This window comes from Alligator mississippiensis, chromosome 3 (assembly GCF_030867095.1).
Source record: "Alligator mississippiensis isolate rAllMis1 chromosome 3, rAllMis1, whole genome shotgun sequence".
NCBI classification, from domain to species: Eukaryota; Metazoa; Chordata; order Crocodylia; family Alligatoridae; genus Alligator; species Alligator mississippiensis.
This window is the reverse complement of record NC_081826.1, coordinates 37,246,914-37,265,034: the sequence shown is the minus strand read 5'-3', so window position 1 is coordinate 37,265,034 and position 18,121 is coordinate 37,246,914. Positions and strand designations below refer to the sequence as shown.

The 18,121-nt window shown below is 41.1% G+C and overlaps 1 protein-coding gene across 1 annotated transcript in view; it reads right to left on the bottom strand.

The window, feature by feature from the left end:
* The window catches only part of UBR5 (ubiquitin protein ligase E3 component n-recognin 5), a 149,398-nt gene that overhangs the window by 3,799 nt on the left and 127,478 nt on the right, over positions 1-18,121 (bottom strand). The window contains exons 47-58 of the mRNA XM_059723832.1: positions 17,996-18,094; positions 17,441-17,684; positions 16,648-16,759; positions 15,178-15,322; positions 11,686-11,816; positions 10,282-10,342; positions 9,687-9,862; positions 6,503-6,587; positions 4,733-4,888; positions 4,226-4,339; positions 2,050-2,194; positions 1,136-1,221 (exon numbers count right to left, since the gene is read on the bottom strand). Of these exons, the coding sequence (XP_059579815.1) occupies positions 1,136-1,221; positions 2,050-2,194; positions 4,226-4,339; positions 4,733-4,888; positions 6,503-6,587; positions 9,687-9,862; positions 10,282-10,342; positions 11,686-11,816; positions 15,178-15,322; positions 16,648-16,759; positions 17,441-17,684; positions 17,996-18,094 (1,554 nt within the window). The remainder of the gene's footprint in view (positions 1-1,135; positions 1,222-2,049; positions 2,195-4,225; positions 4,340-4,732; positions 4,889-6,502; positions 6,588-9,686; positions 9,863-10,281; positions 10,343-11,685; positions 11,817-15,177; positions 15,323-16,647; positions 16,760-17,440; positions 17,685-17,995; positions 18,095-18,121) is intronic.

Below are 18,121 nucleotides of genomic sequence, written 5' to 3'. Positions count from 1 at the left end.
ACTTGTCATAGAAAGTTGTTCTTTTACCTGGTTCCACTGAAAAGAGAACAGTGCTGGCCTGATATCAGAAACACTATAATAAAAGTATTGTATTCTACTCCAATTGCTAATCTAGATGAAACACGGAAATCTTAGTTCACCTTCTTTTTAAAGTGTGAAATGTCTTGCAGAGTGAATATTGCATTGCACCCTTAGTTCTATTCCTAAACAAACCTGCTCTAGATTTTCTTCTTTTCACATTAGTGTTTGTTCTTTCTAAGGAAACTCAGATAAAATGAGATGGTTCATGTTTGTGAAGTAACAGCAAGAGAAAGTATTAAATAGTAGATTGATATATCACACAACAAGAGATTTCTCTACAAGAACTGCAATTACTAATAATATGTTTCTCACAGGGTTGGGTATAATTTGACTGGTCAAGTAAAATTCAGTCAATTGACTGGTCAAACATTGGTCACAAATTATTTTCTAAAAATTGCCAATAGGTCCAAATAATACACAGAAAGTCACAAATTTTTCATTAAGAAATGTGTCAAAAAATAAAATTTTCATAATTCTGTCAAGAAAACTACAAAAAAGGATTTTTATTTTTTTTTGGTAACATTGCTAATCAATGGTAACATTTTTTTTGGTAACATTTGACCAATCAAAAAATATGCAGTCAATTTGACCAGTTAACTGACTGGCTTGCCAACCCTACTTTCTCATATACATGGCTTTTCAAAGCACTTCATTAAGGTGACCAGTACCATTAACCCATTTTACAGCCAGGAGGGTACAGACAGGTGGAGTAATCTTGCCAGACCACGAGCATGGCCAGGAAGAGAATCCAAATTTCTTGAATCCCAGTTTAACCTACTAGTCCACAGTCACCCCATCCATCATTCATTTTGGAAACCCAAAGAAAAATTGAAAGTGTGCTTAACTGTGTGACTTTGGAGGATTGGATTTTGACAAATATCCCATTACCCATTTTCTGAGCATCCACAGTTGAAATGCTAGTGTATTAACTCACTGGTACCTAACTGTCATCATACCTATGTAGAAAACGTTTGCATCACACACACACACTAAAAACAGTACTTCCAGAGAAGCAATGAGGTTTGCAAATTTTCACTGGAAAAGGCCAACTTACTAGATCTTGTCTTTCTGTCATACTCATCTTCTCAACTATGGACCAAAACCAACGCTTGAACTGTAAAAGCTTCTCAGCATTTTCTCCTGTTTGAAATAACAAATACATTTACATTTGTGTACTGGAATACTGAATACTGCAGGCACTTGTTTTATGTATGTGCATCAGTAAATACATTCTTTCAGCACAACATTTCTTCTCCATAAAATCTGGGCAAAGAGAACCAGAACAGCTTCATGGTATAATAGCTACATCTAGTTAGTAATAAATCATTAAAACAATCCTTTAAAAGATTAGATCACAATCACATTTCTAATTAACCATACAGTTAAGACCAGGGTTTGAGGGAGGAAAGAAGTGCTACTCTCAAGATCTCCTAACCTGATGGATTATGGTACCCAAGAGATAGCAAGGCTGTACCCTAGAGAGAGCTGTGTATTGTAGTGTTGCAGTTGAAGGTAAAGATTTTCAGATGTAGGTGATAATAACGGGTAGAGACCTACCTAAATCCTAGTTTGCAGTGCAGCTCAGCAGCACCTCTCATCTCACTCTTTTTGCCACCTTCCTCCCGCAACTGAGTGACCAAGAGGCAAAAACTGAAGCATTAATTGCTCCTCAACCACTCAATGGGGGAGGGGAGGGGAGGTACCATGCTGTGAAAAGAATGAGATTAAAGGCACCGCTGCACTGCTAACTTCTGGAGCAATTTAGGTAGGTCCCCAGTAATAAGGTACAACATTGAAGATCTTTTAAACATGCCGCATTAACTCATTTGCTGACAGACAAAGCACAGGGGTGGTTTTAACTTTTTATTTTTTTAAAGTTAAAATTTGCCCAACAGTGGGCAGACTAACAGGTGAACACATTAAATTACTATTTGTACAGCTACATTTTAAGTGAATAAAATATCATACCTGACTCATCATTGAAAGATGTAAAGCTGATCAGCATTTGCACATTTACTTCACCACAGCCATTTACCAAAAGCCTGAAGTCTTCTGCTGTCAAGTCTTCTAATGAGTTCTTTGGAAGTACATCCAGCAGACCTTTCCTCATGGCCTGAAAGAGTTACAAGATTCACTTTATACCCATCATTTTTCTGTTACCTTTTAATACAGCACTAAAAAGTTACGTACCAGGAAGCTGCTATCTGCAGGCAGAGTTAATTTTCTTTCAATAACACTATGTCAAATTTGGTAGTTTACAAACCAACAAAAGTAGAAATGCTTTCTTTCTTCCTAGAATCTGAACTGTTCAACATAGCTATGTCATTTTAAAACTCTCCGTGAAGATAGCATTTTTTTAAACATTTTCTTCCTCTCATGTAACTCCAGTTCAACTTGGTTAAATTCTGATATTGCTTTAAATATGGTACACTGACAATCACTTCAGCATAAGAGAACAGAGAGAACAGTGCTGGCCTGATATCAGAAACACTATAATAAAAGTATTGTATTCTACTCCAATTGCTAATCTAGATGAAACACGGAAATCTTAGTTCACCTTCTTTTTAAAGTGTGAAATGTCTTGCAGAGTGAATATTGCATTGCATCCTTAGTTCTATTCCTAAACAAACCTGCTCTAGATTTTCTTCTTTTCACATTAGTGTTTGTTCTTTCTAAGGAAACTCAGATAAAATGAGATGGTTCATGTTTGTGAAGTAACAGCAAGAGAAAGTATTAAATAGTAGATTGATATATTGCACAACAAGAAATTTCTCTACAAGAACTGCAATTACTAATAATATGTTTCTCACAGGGTTGGGTATAATTTGACTGGTCAAGTAAAATTCAGTCAATTGACTGGTCAAACATTGGTCACAAATTATTTTCTAAAAATTGCCAATAGGTCCAAATAATACACAGAAAAAGTCACAAAGTCACTGTCTTCAGGAGGAGGCTCGATAGTCACCTGGTTGGGGTCACCTGACCTCAGTCCTCTTTCCTGCCGGAGGCAGGGGGTCAGACACGATGATCCATTGTGGTCCCTTCTGACTCTACAATCTATGAATCCATGAATCTATAAAGCTAATGCCACTGCTACAGAGAGAAGCTTGGAACTCACTTTGATATTTTCTGCTGCTTGGAAAGTTAACACACCAGTTCAGGTTCAGCTTTTTGTTCTACAGTGTAATTACTGACGTTTACATATTTTAAATGGGAGCATATAAATGCTCAGCACTTCTTAAAATAAGACTGTTTATTTAAAAGGCTAGGGGACTATCCAGGGGATTACTGGCAGCCTAGGCCTCAAACTTTAAATGAGAGTTCCAGAGCTACTAACTGCTCATTTGTGTCAACACTGAAAGGGTGAAAACACAAATAATATAGTAAGAATAATATAAAGACTAACATCATGTGGCCTCTTTGGCAGCCCAGTAAAAGTGTGCTAAGCATTGGTCTCTGAATCATTTCTCAAGGAAGCAATTTCTACCCCTGGTCTTTTTTTTCAAAAGTGGCTTCCAAAACCAAAATACAGTTTAACACCAGTTTTGACAATAATGATTTTAGTCACGTTCCTCCCCACTCCTTCCTTCCAAATAAAAGGTAAGAACAAATATTCTGTCTTATTTAGTTGCATGTTCTAGAATGTGGACATAAGGTCAGAAGTTCTGGAAAAAATTATGTATTTATTCTGGAGTTTATTTTGTTAAACTTGGCTGAACTACAAGGATTAAATACACCTAGGCTGACAGGAAAGCACAGCAACATGGGAGACTTTCAAGATAAAAGTTTCCAAATGCAGAGGAAAAACAGTACTTTTCCCTAGTAGGATGTGTGCTGTGTAAGCTTAAGTCACAAATAATGTTTTTAATATAAATCTTCAAGTTTAACTAGCCTTTGAGCTAAATTAGTTTCTTCCTTTGAACTTAATTCTCCTACCTATGGAAAAAAAACACCTTTCAACATATTCAGGACTCTGTAAAGTTAAGCTGGCAGCTGTGTGACAAGAAACAAGTGTTTCACATTTAAATATTAATATCTTTTAGAAGTCTGACAACTTTATTAAAAATGAACTCTATGAACATATGAAGAAAGAAGCTTCAGAGGAAGGAATCCTGTATATACTGAAACAATACAGAGTACTTACGTGTAAAGGTTGTTCTGCTACAACCAACATTCTGTGTTCTGCATATTTCCGGACATATTCATAAACATTCTGGGGAGTGACAGGTATATTTACACCATTGGAGATAAGTTCAACCTGTAACAAAAATGGAAAGTAACTTATTACAAGGTACTTCTATTACTGTATGCAGCAAATAAATTGTGTGGGGCTACGCAACTAAATACAGTACTTTTCAGTCTTAAAGCAAGCCATAACACATGGAAATCTTAAACAAAAACTATATTTAATAACTGTAAGATGGTAAAGTCAGTGAGATGGATCATTTCTGTGAAATGGAAATGAAACAGGACATACAGCTTAGGAGGTGGAATATTAAAAAAATGCTTCTGTGGCTTAAGAATAAGTCACAATGGCTTCCAAAAGATCTCATATTCCCAAATCACTTGTCGTTTTCAAAATGCTCCCCAAGATTTGCATGGTACAAGCAAGCAACATTAAAAACTAAAGCCAAGTTTAGCTTGTACCTACCTGCCCTCCCCCTTCCTCCTTGCACAAGTCTATTGCAAATGCTAAGTCCATTGCTGCAAACACAGCGTCAGCATCTGTACTCTGGGAGGCGAGGATAAGTTGCCGCAAGCTCTCATACATAACCGGATCAAAAAAAGCAAAATCGTGCCAGTTCACCTAAAATAAAGTAAATATTTGATATGAAACATGTATTTTTATATATATATGTGTGTGTTACAAAGTCTAGGTTTGTGTAACATCCACATTAGCAGAAATCCACCCAGAGGGCCACACAAGGTTTTCGGAAGAATAAGGAAAGTTAAAAATTTCCAATCTCATCATGCTTTGAAGTTTCAGGAACATAACACCAGACTGAAATGCATGGGCAAAGGATGAGGAAAGGTATGTGGAGCTTTTGCTTATATATAAAAAAAAAAAATTACAGAGTTGGCAACCTTGCCAGAGCTCACAGAACACCTTTTCTAAATAGAATTTGGAACAGAAGACATAAGAGTTTTTTCAACAGAATTCGAGAAGGAGGTCACAAGAGCTACCACAACTTCCTCAAAAGCCCACCTCAACCACTCAACAGTGAAGGGATGCTCACTGCACCTTTGACCAAGACTACTTCCCCCAGCAGCTGTAAAATTCTTTTAGGCAGAGAGACAAGCAGCTGTATTCCACCCTGCCCTCCCACAAGCAGACCTCTCCCCCATTTTTTGTCCCACTTCTGAAACCCTCACCACTTCTCTTATTAACAGGCAGAAGAAAGCTGTTTGCTCTTCTGCTAAAGCCTACTTTTGGAGATGCCCCTATATCTCATTAAATAAAAAATTTAGCACTTTCAAATTTACAGTTGACAGAGCAGGTAAAATACCTCCTAGTTTAGAAATAGGCCTGGTTTGGGAGGGCTTTCTGGATCCACAACCTCCCCCCATTTGTCACCATTCTCTCCCTTCATTCCCCCAATTTTATAAAATTATATTCATGTTGAAAACAGAGTGCTCTGATCACTATTTAAAAATGAAAGCAGGGCAGGGTTAGAAACTAACTCAAAAGACAATACCTTAGGCTTTTCTGAATGAGTTGGGCTGAAAGGTGCCACCCTGCCCTACCTTCTCCCTAACACAGCTAATAACCTCTCTCCACTTTATAATACAAAACATTTGTTGCATCAAATATAATTTAAGAGTTATTTGATAAGAAATGACTGATGTAGCTTGATAAAGTCAGGTAATTATTGGCCTACAATGAATTATGTGTACACCTTAGATGTAACACCTGAGATGTTAAGCAAAATGCACTGCTCCTCCCCCCCCCCCCTTTTTTTTTTTTTTAAGTTTTGACAGATGATACAAGAGAAAGCTAATGCTACAGCTCTGGTTCTTCAACTTTATGAGCCGAAGAGAAAGAAGTCAGATCAATTTTTATCCCCTCTTTTTTATGAAAGCATGTTACATTAGAAATACCCCTTCTGTCAATTTCTGCACACCCAAGTATACTCCCTTGAGCCTTAAGAAGTAGAAAAAAAATATTACAGCTAGTTTAATTACATTTAAAAAAAAATACTAAATTGTCTTCTGACAGGCACAATCTTAATCATTTGATCACTTGACCCCAGCAGACTTCCTGCCTATGACAGGGAGGCTGGACTCCATCTCATGAGGTCCCTTCCAGCCCATAATGCCTATGAAGTCAATGTTAATAAATGTGCTTTAAAACAGACTTCACATTCCTAACAACAAAATGTTTTACATTTAAAAGAAATTCAGATTTCTATAATCAACTTACTTTTCTGCCAAGGAGAACTTTGATCACATGTCTATTTAGTGTGATGGGACACAGTTCATTTTGCAGCAAGCATAATCCCAGGATTCTGAAAATAAAGAATACTTTTCTTAAAAACAACATTCCCTTTTGTACTCATTTTTAAACATGTTTAGTTTTAAAGAAAGTTGCTGAAGTATTTCAAATGAATGAAAAAAATCAAATAATTACTCCAGAATTTAGGCTAAAGCTAGCTTCCCAGTAATAAGCCTGATACAACTTCCCACCCCCAACATTCCCAAAAGAAACCAATGTTTGTGAAATGGTTCATGCTGCATCTCAGCCCGTGACATTGAAAAGCTTGTTTATTTTTTTTTCCCCCTCAGGGAACAGTTGCAATTAAACAAGGGACTCCTAATACCTACTGCAACACAATGCCACGTTGAAAAACAAAGATAGGGATTAAGCAAGAGATTCATAACTAAATAGAACAGAGAGAAAGGCCTGGGAAAATACAGTTTATGTAGGGCTGGTAATTCAAATGGTGATGCCCATCTGGAGATAAGCAATTATATTTTGAAGTGGGCAGAGCATTCAAAATAGGTGCCCTATAAATCTGGAGGGAAAATTAGAGTTTGGTTTTGTAAACAGCCACCACTCAGACTGAATGAGCCGTTAAAGTACTGGCTTGCAAAGGACTAACAATAATTGCAGTCACGCAACTATTTAATCCTCTTTGGAAATGGGAGAATCTGTAGCTAGCATGAAATAAGGCTGAGTAAATTTAAGAGGACTATTCTGCTCCAAGCAAACCCATGGCATGGACTGCTCTGCAGCCACCGAAAAAAGCTTCTCCAAAATGACTCTGCATGTTCTCCCTGCCAGGTGCACTGACACTACCAAAGTATAGATCCTAAGGTACTGAGCCCATTAGGGCCAATGTCTTTGGCACAGAAATCTGTAAGTCAGTCAAGAAAAGAGACACCAGGCATAAGCTTTGTTTTAATGAAGTGGGGAAGCAGAGCATTTCAGTCGCTTTTGGCTGCACACATTCTCAATGGAGCTGAACCAATGCGATAAAAAGATCCTACCAATCACCACAAATACACCCAAAACAACAAGGTCTCTATATTGAAAGAAATGGTGAAAACAGAAGACTTCAGTATTGGTTCTTTTATTACTCTCACTTCCGTAATATTGAAGCATCTTCCAATAAGGTATTAAATAATGTGAATGCCTCCTGTTGCATGTGGATTCATGTGATACTCTGTGGCAGGATTTGTACTTGGAAAGGGGATTAGGGGGTACACGCAGCTGGGTGGGAATAGAGCGCTGCCACCTCCCAGGAGCAGGTCTGGGGGTGGGGGCAAGGGCAGCGGCTTCCCTCTGCGGGCCATGCCGCTGCCGCACGCAAGCTGCCCCCACTCTGCGTCCGGTCACCCCCCCCACCAGAAGTGTACCCAGAAGGAGCGCACTCTTTAAAAAAGGTTGAAAGCCCCTGCTCTATAGAAAAGCCAGACACAGAATGGAAGTTTCTGATGGACTCATGGTAACCTACGTTGCTCAGTGAACGCACAGCAATGTTAGGTACCAGTTCAGGTCCAGCTTCTAAGTTCCCAGGAGCCATATGCCCTGGGGGTTGCACCAGCAGGGGCCACATGCCATGTGGGCCATACCAGCTTTGCCACATGGATGCTCTCCCATGCCCCACTGTACTGGGAGTTCTCCCCTCCCACCTCTCATCCTCCCCACTCCGTGCCCTTAGCTCCTTGCACTGTCCCATCCCCTGGGGCCAAGGCAGGAAGCAGCAGAGGAGCCTGGAGACTGGCTACTGTAGCCAGACTGATGCAAGGAACAGCAGCTGGGTAACAGCCCAGGGGCTGCATATTAACCCTTTGTGCCAGTTACCCAGCCGTGTACTAGCTAAAGTTTCCAAACTACTGGCTTCATATCTAGGGGTACTGCACTGCTGTCACCTTGATGGCAGGTATGTATAACAGAACACTTGAGAAATTGCCTAGATCTGGGGTTAGTAACCTATAGCCCAGCCAACCAAGGAATTGAATCTGGCCAGCGGAGCTGGAAATCAGCAACATTTCTGCTGCAGGGGGAGTGAGACAGCTTTCCTTTTCCCACAAACTTTTTTGCCACTGCCACTTCCTGTTGCCCAACACCTCTGTGCTCTTTCTAATCCCCTTCCTGCAACTCTCACTTCTCATGATGCCAAACTGAGAAAAAGCAGTCCTCCACAAAGAGCAGGGATGGTTGGGGCAGCAGCAGGTGGCTTGGTCACAAGTGGCTGGCCCACCTTTGGATCCAGCTGCCTTATTTTGGCCTGCTGTTCCTTGAAGATTGCAAATTCCTGATTTAGAAAAATATAGGAAAGGGGAGATCTTTTAGTCTGGCTCTCCTTCACAGAAACCTCAGTTCGTTGAAAAGAAGCGGATTTGCTTTCTAAGGCAGTATCTGAAAACCAAAAGGAGGTATTCACAGAGCAAAGTATTGAAGCTGACTGGTTGTTTTAGGGGCACAGAAACAGTTTGAGAACCTTTTCTGCAAGGCATTTTCTAGTGCTGCTATCACTGACAGTTTTAACCAGCAAAGAAAGTGTTATATGAGAATTGCATGCCTGAAGGCATTCAGGGAAGACTTTAAAATGGATTATGAAATCATGATTGAAGACTAGAAAAGATTCTTGGGTTTATATTTGCCAAGAATCCATAGCAAATGAAAGGATGCAGATAATATTACAGCCAACTCAGTTACTGTCTGGCCAACTGGATGCGTGCCTATGTGACATACCGATTAGCACCAGAGGCATTTTAAGCCCCTGACCTGGTGCTTCTGTCTAACATGTGGAAAAATAGAAAAGGTGAAAGGGAACAGAACGATAAAAGTTTTGGCTCAAGTGACCTGAAATTTCTTCAAAGATTTCGTAAGTCTTAAGATCTGAAATGCTTGCAAGTGAAACAGTTCTGATGCATTCAAAATTAAAATTACTAGTCAAGCCAAGTAATAATATATTACACAAGTTTTAACAAGAAGTAAACATTTAATATAATTAACTATTCAAATTCCTTATCTAGTTTCAAACCAGGTTTACAAACCCATGAGTAAAGACATCTACTGCAGTTTGTGTCTTTGGGAAAGACACAAAAGATCAAAAATAGAAACTGCCAAATAAGTGAAAACTAGGAAAATACTGTACCTGCCAATGTTTCTGAAACAATTCAGCCTTGCCTCTGTGTTTTTTCCAGGCCTTGGCGTATAAAAACCTCGTTTTCCAGGTTGGTAGAAAAGTGGTGCATTATCATCACCATCATCTGTATCATCTAATTCCATGTCCACCACACTGCGACTAGAGCCATGTCTCTTTCTATTTTCCTATTACAAAAGCATAAGATACATTTAGAACAGCAACTAAATATCTATTCTAATTTTAGTTGCCCATTGAGCACTGATTTCTTTTCATTACTGGACCTCCAGATTCAAGTCTAATCAACTCAGAAGGCCAGTAACATTTGGTCATAGTAGAATTTGAAGTTCTGGAGCAGCTACTTCATTATTTAGAAAAAATATATTGTAAAGAGATAAAGAAACATCTGGTCAGCAAAGCCTCACTTTATCGAAAAAGAATATAATTTTATATGATAAAAAGGTGGCAATGAACCTAAATAGCAGATCATCTCCTGTTTCTGGAAATTCTGATATATATTCTGAAGCATCTGATATATACTAACATAAACGGAATCTTAGATGCCTTTCAGCTCACATATAAACCTAATGCAGAATAGTTCTCTTACCTGAACTTTATCTGAAGAGTCTAGCAACCCAAGATCCAAGATACTGTCAGCTCCATTTTCCCTGCGGGGGGAGGGGGGAAGAAAAAAAATGCAAGACAAGATTCAATTTAACATTACTAGATTATAGGCTTATTGTCTGGGACTAGAAATTTACTATATAGGCAACCACCACTAAACGCTGTTTCACTTATAACGCTCATTTTAAATTGATACCCGATTTCACTTAGTATTCAGTGAGTTTTATTATAATGCTTGCGGTCGTCATCTTGGGTCATCAAATACTTTCGGTTTCGCTTAACGTTTGTTTCTCTTAAGGCTCGGTTTTTCAGAAACCAATTAAGAGTGCTAAGTGGGGGTTGCCTGTAGTCAAATGAGTGAAAACTAAAAACCGGTATTTTTTGAGGGGTGCTTCAAGTCTTAATGAGGTTGAGAACCACTAGTCTAAATGCATAATAAAAATTTGGCAACGTTGTTCGTTTCAAAGTTTTTTTCAAATAATATACAGAATCAAAATGAATCCTTTTATTTTAGCCCCCATCCCCCCCAAAATACAGGCAACCGCCACTTAGCACTCTTCATTGGTTCCTGAAAAACTAAGCATTAAGAGAAATGAGTGTTAAGCAAAACCAAAGGTATGTGACAACCCAAGATGACAACCGCGAGCATTATAATGAAACTCACTGAGCACTAAGTGAAATCAGCTATCCATTTAAAATGAGTATTATAGCGAAATAGCACTAAGCAAAACAGTGTTAAGCAGGGGTTGCCTGTACAGAAAAACAACAGAACAATTCTTCCGTTGCCAACAACTCAGAGAGACCACAACAGGTCAGAATGTTTTTAACATTATGGATTCATATTTGAAACCTCTGGGTTTGTATGGTGAATCGTGTCTGCACACCTCACAGTGCTGACAGTCCATGGCACCCCAAGCTACCCCTGTAAGGATCTCATGGCACCCTGGTTGAAAAAAAAAAAATAAATAAAAAAAAAAATCACCGATTTTAGACAGCTTGTTTTCCTCAACAAGCAGCTATAGCTACACAGGATGTATACTACAAGCCATTTTAATGAGGTTCTGGTACACAAAGTACAGCTTCTAAAGTCACGGCCCCATTTTAGAATGCAGTGTATTGTAAGAATTAGTTCTTGCCTCAAAAGAGCTTGCAATCTAAACAGAAAAGGATAGATTAAGTGTGGAAAAAGGAAGCCTTTTCTCATTTTCTGAATGGAAAACTGAAGGTACAGACATTAAGTGACTTGCCTAAAGCAATTATTAAAGGAAGTAAACCCACAGACCACTGCTGAGAGTCACAGCTTACTGCTTTAGTCACAAGACTGGCCTTCCTCTTATTTGAACCCCAAAACAAAACACTCTTGGAAATGTTTTTGGCATTTGTTTACCTTCCATGTGCAATAATAAGTTCCATGGCCTCATCAACTCTTGCTCTAAGGGAATCTTCACTGGCTAGCAACAGCAGCAGCTGGGCAGGGGACAACTCCAACAGCATTCCTGTAATTTTACTTGCAAATGCCTGGAAACAAGGGTTCAAGATCTTATTAACTAAATCCTCCTTCCTGAAATTCTTTGGTGCTGAAATATAGTTTACCAAAATATCCATATCTTAGCAGACTCAATATTTACTTGCATAACAAGTGCACCATTTTCTCAAAGATCATCCCTCCAAAATTGGAGCGCATGTCTTAATTCGAGAAGATTTTATTTTGCTGAAATAGAAGCATGGAGATGTTCTGCTGTAACAAGCTGCCATTTCTATCCATTCCAGGACCCAGGAAAGGAAAAGTCCAGTTTTAACCCTTTCACAGAAGCTAAACTAGCAGTAGTCTGACTGGGCAGCCAAGAACTACTACCAATTCAACAGCAGCTCTGAAAGAATTAACATGACTACAGTCAAATGGGTCGCCAATTGGCTGGAGGGCCACACCCAGAAGAGGTGGTGGATGGGTCATTTTCAACCTGGAGGATGTGGGCAATGGGGTCCCCCAGGGCTCGGTCCTGCACTGTTCAACATCTTCATCAGCAACTTGGACGAGGGGGTGAAAAGCACCTTCTTCAAATTCGCGGATGACACTAAGATGTGGGGAGAAGTGGGCATGCTAGAAGGGAGGGACAGGCTGCAATTGGATCTAGACAGGTTACAGGGGTGGGCAGATGAGAATAAGATGGGATTCAATACTGACAAGTGCAAGGTACTGCACCTAGGGAGAAAGAACCAGCAGCATACCTACAGGCTGGGGAACTCCCCTCTCATCAGCACAGAGGCAGAAAAGGATCTTGGAGTAATTATACACTCCAAGATGAACATGGGCCGCTAATGTGGGGACGCAGTCAGGAAGGCTAAATTGCACCCTGTCATGTATCCACAGATGCATCTTGAGCAGGTCCCCCCCTCTATGCGACACTGGTCAGGCTGCAGTTGGAGTACTGCATCCAGTTCTGGGTGCTGCACTTCAGGAGGGATGTGGACAACATGGAGAGAGTCCAGAGGAGGGCCACTCGCATGATCAGCGGTCAGCAGAGCAGGCCCTATAAGGAGAGGCTAAAGACCTGAACCTGTTTAGCCTCCACAAGAGAAGGCAGAGAGGGGATCTGGTGGCCATCTATAAACTGGCCAAGGGAGACCAGCAGGCAATGGGAGAGTCCGTTTCCCTGAGAACTACTGGGAGTAACAAGGAATAATGGCCATGAAGTTGACAGAGTAGATTCAGGCTAGACATCAGGAGGCGCTACTTCAGTCAGGGTGGCTAGGATCTGGAACCAACTTCCAAGGGAAGACCCTGAGATGGTGCAGTCACTTGGAGGAACTGGATGCCTTTAAGTCGGCAGGCCCGGATGAGCTCCATCCGAGGGTACTGAAGGCACTGGCTGATGTCACTGCAGAGCCACTGGCAGGAATATTTGAACACTCGTGGTGCATGGGTCAGGTCCCGGAGGACTGGAAAAGCGCCAATGTGGTCCCCATTTTCAAGAAGGGGAGGAAGGAGGACCCGGGCAACTATAGGCCAGTCAGTCTCACCTCCATCCTAGGCAAAATCTTCGAAAAAATTATCAAGGCTCACATTTGCGAGAGCCTGGCAGGATAAATTATGCTGAGGGGAAACCGGCACAGGTTCGTAGCAGGTAGATCATGCCTGACTAATCTAGTCTCTTTTTATGACCAGGTTACAAAAACACCTGGACGCAGGAGTAGGGGTTGATGTCGCATACTTAGACTTCAGGAAGGCCTTCGATACGGTATCCCCACACCATACTGGTGAACAAGTTAAGAGGCTGTGACTTGGATGACTACACAGTCCGGTGGGTGGCGAATTGGCTAGAGGGTTGCACCCAGAGAGTCGTAGTGGAGGGGTCGGTATCGACCTGGAAGGGTGTGTGGGCAGTGGGGTTCCGCAGGGCTCGGTCCTTGCACCGATACTCTTCAATATCTTCATCAGCGACTTGGACAAGGGAGTGAAGTGTACTCTGTCCAAGTTTGCGGATGACACAAAACTGTGGGGAGAAGTGGACACGCCGGAGGGTAGGGAACAACTACAAGCAGACCTGGACAGGTTGGACATATGGGCAGAAAACAACAGAATGCAATTCCACAAGGAGAAATGCAAAGTGCTGCACCTAGGGAGGAGAAATGTCCAGCATACCTACTGCCTAGGAAATGACCTGCTTGGAGGCACGGAAGCGGAAAGGGATCTTGGAGTCCTAGTGGACTCCAAGACGAACATGAGTCGGCAGTGTGACGAAGCCATCAGAAAAGCTAATGGCACTTTATCATGCATCAGCAGATGCATGACGAACAGATCCAAGGAGGTGATACTTCCCCCCTCTATCGGGCGCTGGTCAGACCGCAGTTGGAATACTGCGTGCAGTTTTGGGCGCCACACTTCAAGAGGGATGTGGATAACCTGGAGAGGGTCCAGAGAAGGGCCACTCATATGGTTAAGGGCTTGCAGGCCAAGCCCTATGAGTAGAGGCTGGCGCACCTGGACCTCTTCAGCCTCCGCAAGAGAAGGCTGAGAGGCGACTTTGTGGCTGCCTATAAGTTCAACACGGGGGCACAGAAGGGAATTGGTGAGGTTTGATTCACCAAGGCGCCCCCAGGGGTCACAAGAAATAATGGCCACAAGCTAGCAGAGAGCAGAGTTAGACTAGACATTAGGAAGAACTTCTTCACAGCTAGAGTGGCCAAGGTCTGGAATGGGCTCCCAAGGGAGGTGGTGCTCTCCCCTACCCTGGGGGTCTTCAAGGAGGAGATTAGATAGGCATCTAGCTGGGCTCATCTAAACCCAGCACTCTTTCCTGCCTATGCAGGGGTCGGACTCGATGATCTATTGAGGTCCCTTCCAACCCTAGCATCTATGAATCTATGGTGCTTGCTCCTACCCTGGGGGTCTTCAAAAGGAGGCTAGATAGACACCTTGCCAGGGTCGTTTGACCCCAGCATTCTTTCCTGTCCAGGATAGGGGGTAGGACTATCTGCTCAGGTCCCTTCTGACCCTACCAATTATGAAACATAGCACTTTTTGCCTGAAGCAGCCAGTAAGCTGGCTGAGGGCCAGCAACCTGCTGCATACATTCAGCTCTGCCATGACTTCGGAAAAATCCTTTTTTCTGCATTCTGCCTTCCACAAAAGGCATGGGCCTTATTTAGGAGCGTGCAGTATATTAGGAAAAAAAAATGGTAAAATGAACGTGGAGAGTTATGCCAGCTGTAGAAATACAAGCTGTAAGAACTAAAAAAAAGTCACAATGGACATATAAAAGCACCCTTATGGGTTAAGAATTTTAATTTAGCAAGTTACAAAACAAATAAAACAAGTTTTAAATGAAAAATGCCCAGAGTAACAAACCATTAACTATAGAAAACAGAATGGTCTTACTGGTTGCATTGCTTGTACTCGAGGGTAAAGCCTTTCTCCAAGAGCCTGTCTATGTGCTGGAAGAGGATCTGGATCATCACTCGGATTCCCTTCTGATGCCGGTCTAAAGGGTCTTGTGTCAATGGAAAGTTGTCTTCTGAAGTCCCTTTAAAAGTTATAACACTTGATATATTAATAGAGTTTACTTTGTGAGACCCCATACAGATGGCTTCAGCTGTGATGGAAAGATACAACACTCTTGGAAAGCATCATTTTCGTACAGACCAAAACTGTGCTGACTACTTTGTATAACTAGCATTTTTCATACCTGTTTGGAAAGAATGGACCTAAACTCTTCGGTTCTTTGATGGAAGCATTTGGACTATTCACTATCCACATAAGGTGACATTGTTTCTAAGGTCCTTGGCTTACATTCATTTAGTGGTGAAATGTGATCTGATTCCCAATCCTCACATTTGTGCCCCCTGCCATACCATTAGTGTATGGCAGGGGGCACAATTTTGGGATCAGAAATCAGATCCTAATCATGCCACTATTACTTGCCAGTGCAGGGAGAGCCCAGGATTATTAGTCAGGCAGTTGGGACCAGGGCTGACAATCAGCTGGATTGTCGGCTCCAGCCACAAGCTGCACAGTGTCTCAAAGTGGTCCCCCTGTGGTTTCAAGGCCAATGATCAGCTGATAGTCAGCTCTGGCTCCAGAACCCCACTGGGAACTCAAGCCAGTCCCACAGAGATCTGGGGCCGGGGCTGACAATCAGCTGACTGTCCAGGTTGGAGCTGTCAATTGACTAATTGTCAGCCCTGGCCTGGCACTGCATGAGGGCTGGTTCAAATCTGCAGTGCAGTCCCAGGACAGGAGCTGCTGGGCACAAAGTTTAAAAAATCCCCAGTGGGGGAAGCCCTTTGCACCCTTCACCCCCTGCCACCCAACCACAACCTCGGACACAGATTAGCAATCAGCTGATTGTCAGTCCTGAGACTGGGACCATGCTTCAGACTCCCATGTGATTCCAGGCCCAGGACTGACTATTAGTCATCCATCAGCCCAGGCCATACATTAAATTTAAGGCACCATAAAAAACAAGTGTAAAAATGGTCATCATGTGGAACATTTTTCTGGTTTGTGTGTCATTTTATGGCATCTTCAATTGGGTGCAGGTGTAGCATCCTTTCCATTTATGCCACGATTAACATATTAATCATTGCATAAATGTAGCAGGGGGTGGAGTGCTAAAGTACATTCCTCTTTTGATACACAGCAAGTGTTACTATTGCAGTAACTGAGGTGATGTGAGACATGGTCAACAATGAAGTGACTCTGAAATAGTAACACATTCATTTGAATACACCTAACCTGAAAGAGAAAAGACTGATACCCTCAATATGAAGAAAAGAATGTAGTTTTAAAACAGTACTCACCTATTTAGTAGGTGATAAGGACATAATTACCAAACAATCAATCACTTACCTATCTCTATCTCTTCGAGAACCAGCTCGTAAGCCACTGCTCCTTCTCATTTCCCTTTCACGCTCCCTCTCTCGATCTCTCTCCCCTCTGTTTCGTAATCTCTGCATCAGACCTAAAAAGAGGGGGTAAAATAAAGTTTCTTATTATAATACACTTCTACAATAAGACTCTTTTTTCTTGAATTCAGGTAGTGGTAAGTCTTCACATTTAGAATATCCTAGCAATTTCAAGAACTAAACATTCAGCTCTACCAATCAAAACTTAAAATTTAGTTTCTGTAAAAATTAAGTTTCCAAAAAAAACGCTGACAGCACATTTCTTCACTGTGACCTCTTGGATAAAAAAAAAGAGGGAATAGAAAAGCTGGCCATAGAATACAAAGTCTGTCAAATATTGACTTTTACTCATATCTAAATGATACTGGTAATGTTCAAAGCCAGTAAAGAATATATACTAGCCAACAGCTAGGTACAGCAAGTTGGTGGTTTTAATCTAGATTTAAGTGAATTAGTGCCTACTTAAATATATTTAATATCAGTACCCTTTCACGTAGTTTCAGTTGAGATGATACGGTTAAGGCATACTTACAGGGCAGCAAAGGGAAAAAAGCTAAAATCACAACATGTTAGGAACTTGACAACTACATATCAATGCATTTTCAATTAGTACTTTTATTTCCTGTGCCAGCCTGAGAAGAAAAGGAACAGCTGGAGAGTTATTGTTGCACTATTCCAACGTGCAAATATGTCTAAAGGTTACTTGAATGTTAGAGTACTTTGTCTATGGTACTTACTCGTATGGGTACCCTTGTTGGCATTCTGGATACAGTCTAGATTTGGCAGTTTTTCATTAGACAGGAAAGCTTGTGCAATGGCAGTATAAAAACTTCGTGCCACCCCACTGCCTTCTCCTGGCTCATCCTTAAATGTAACTTTTACTCTGTGCACAGCCATGGGAGTTGTAGCACATCTACGACCAAAATGATTGTTGAGTTGTCTCATTGTCTGCTGAATTAAAAGATCCCTGTCTCGATCAACCTGGTGAATACAGAGGTTTGATTATTTGTTAACTTCTTGGTACTGGCACAGAGGTTACATTTCAGCTTTAATTTCATTCAAGATTATGTTTAACACAAATTAAGAGTTTCCTGAAATACTAATTTGTGAATTCCTCTTACCAAGGTACACAGTAATTTGCAACAGCATGCAAAATGTAACAAGTGCTTGCTTACGGAGTTTGAAAGGCAACTTTCTGTATGGAATTACTGAGCTACTAATCATTAGTATTTGTATGTTAAGCTTTTTACTGAACAACACCACATTTTTATAAAATATGTCACAAAATTTACCTCCAATGTTAAATCCCTAGATTGCTGATTTCTAAGTTTCTCCATTTCTCTGCGGAATTTTGATTCCTTGACTTCAAAGCCACCTAATTCAGTCAAAATCTTTAAAACAAACAAACAAAAATCAAG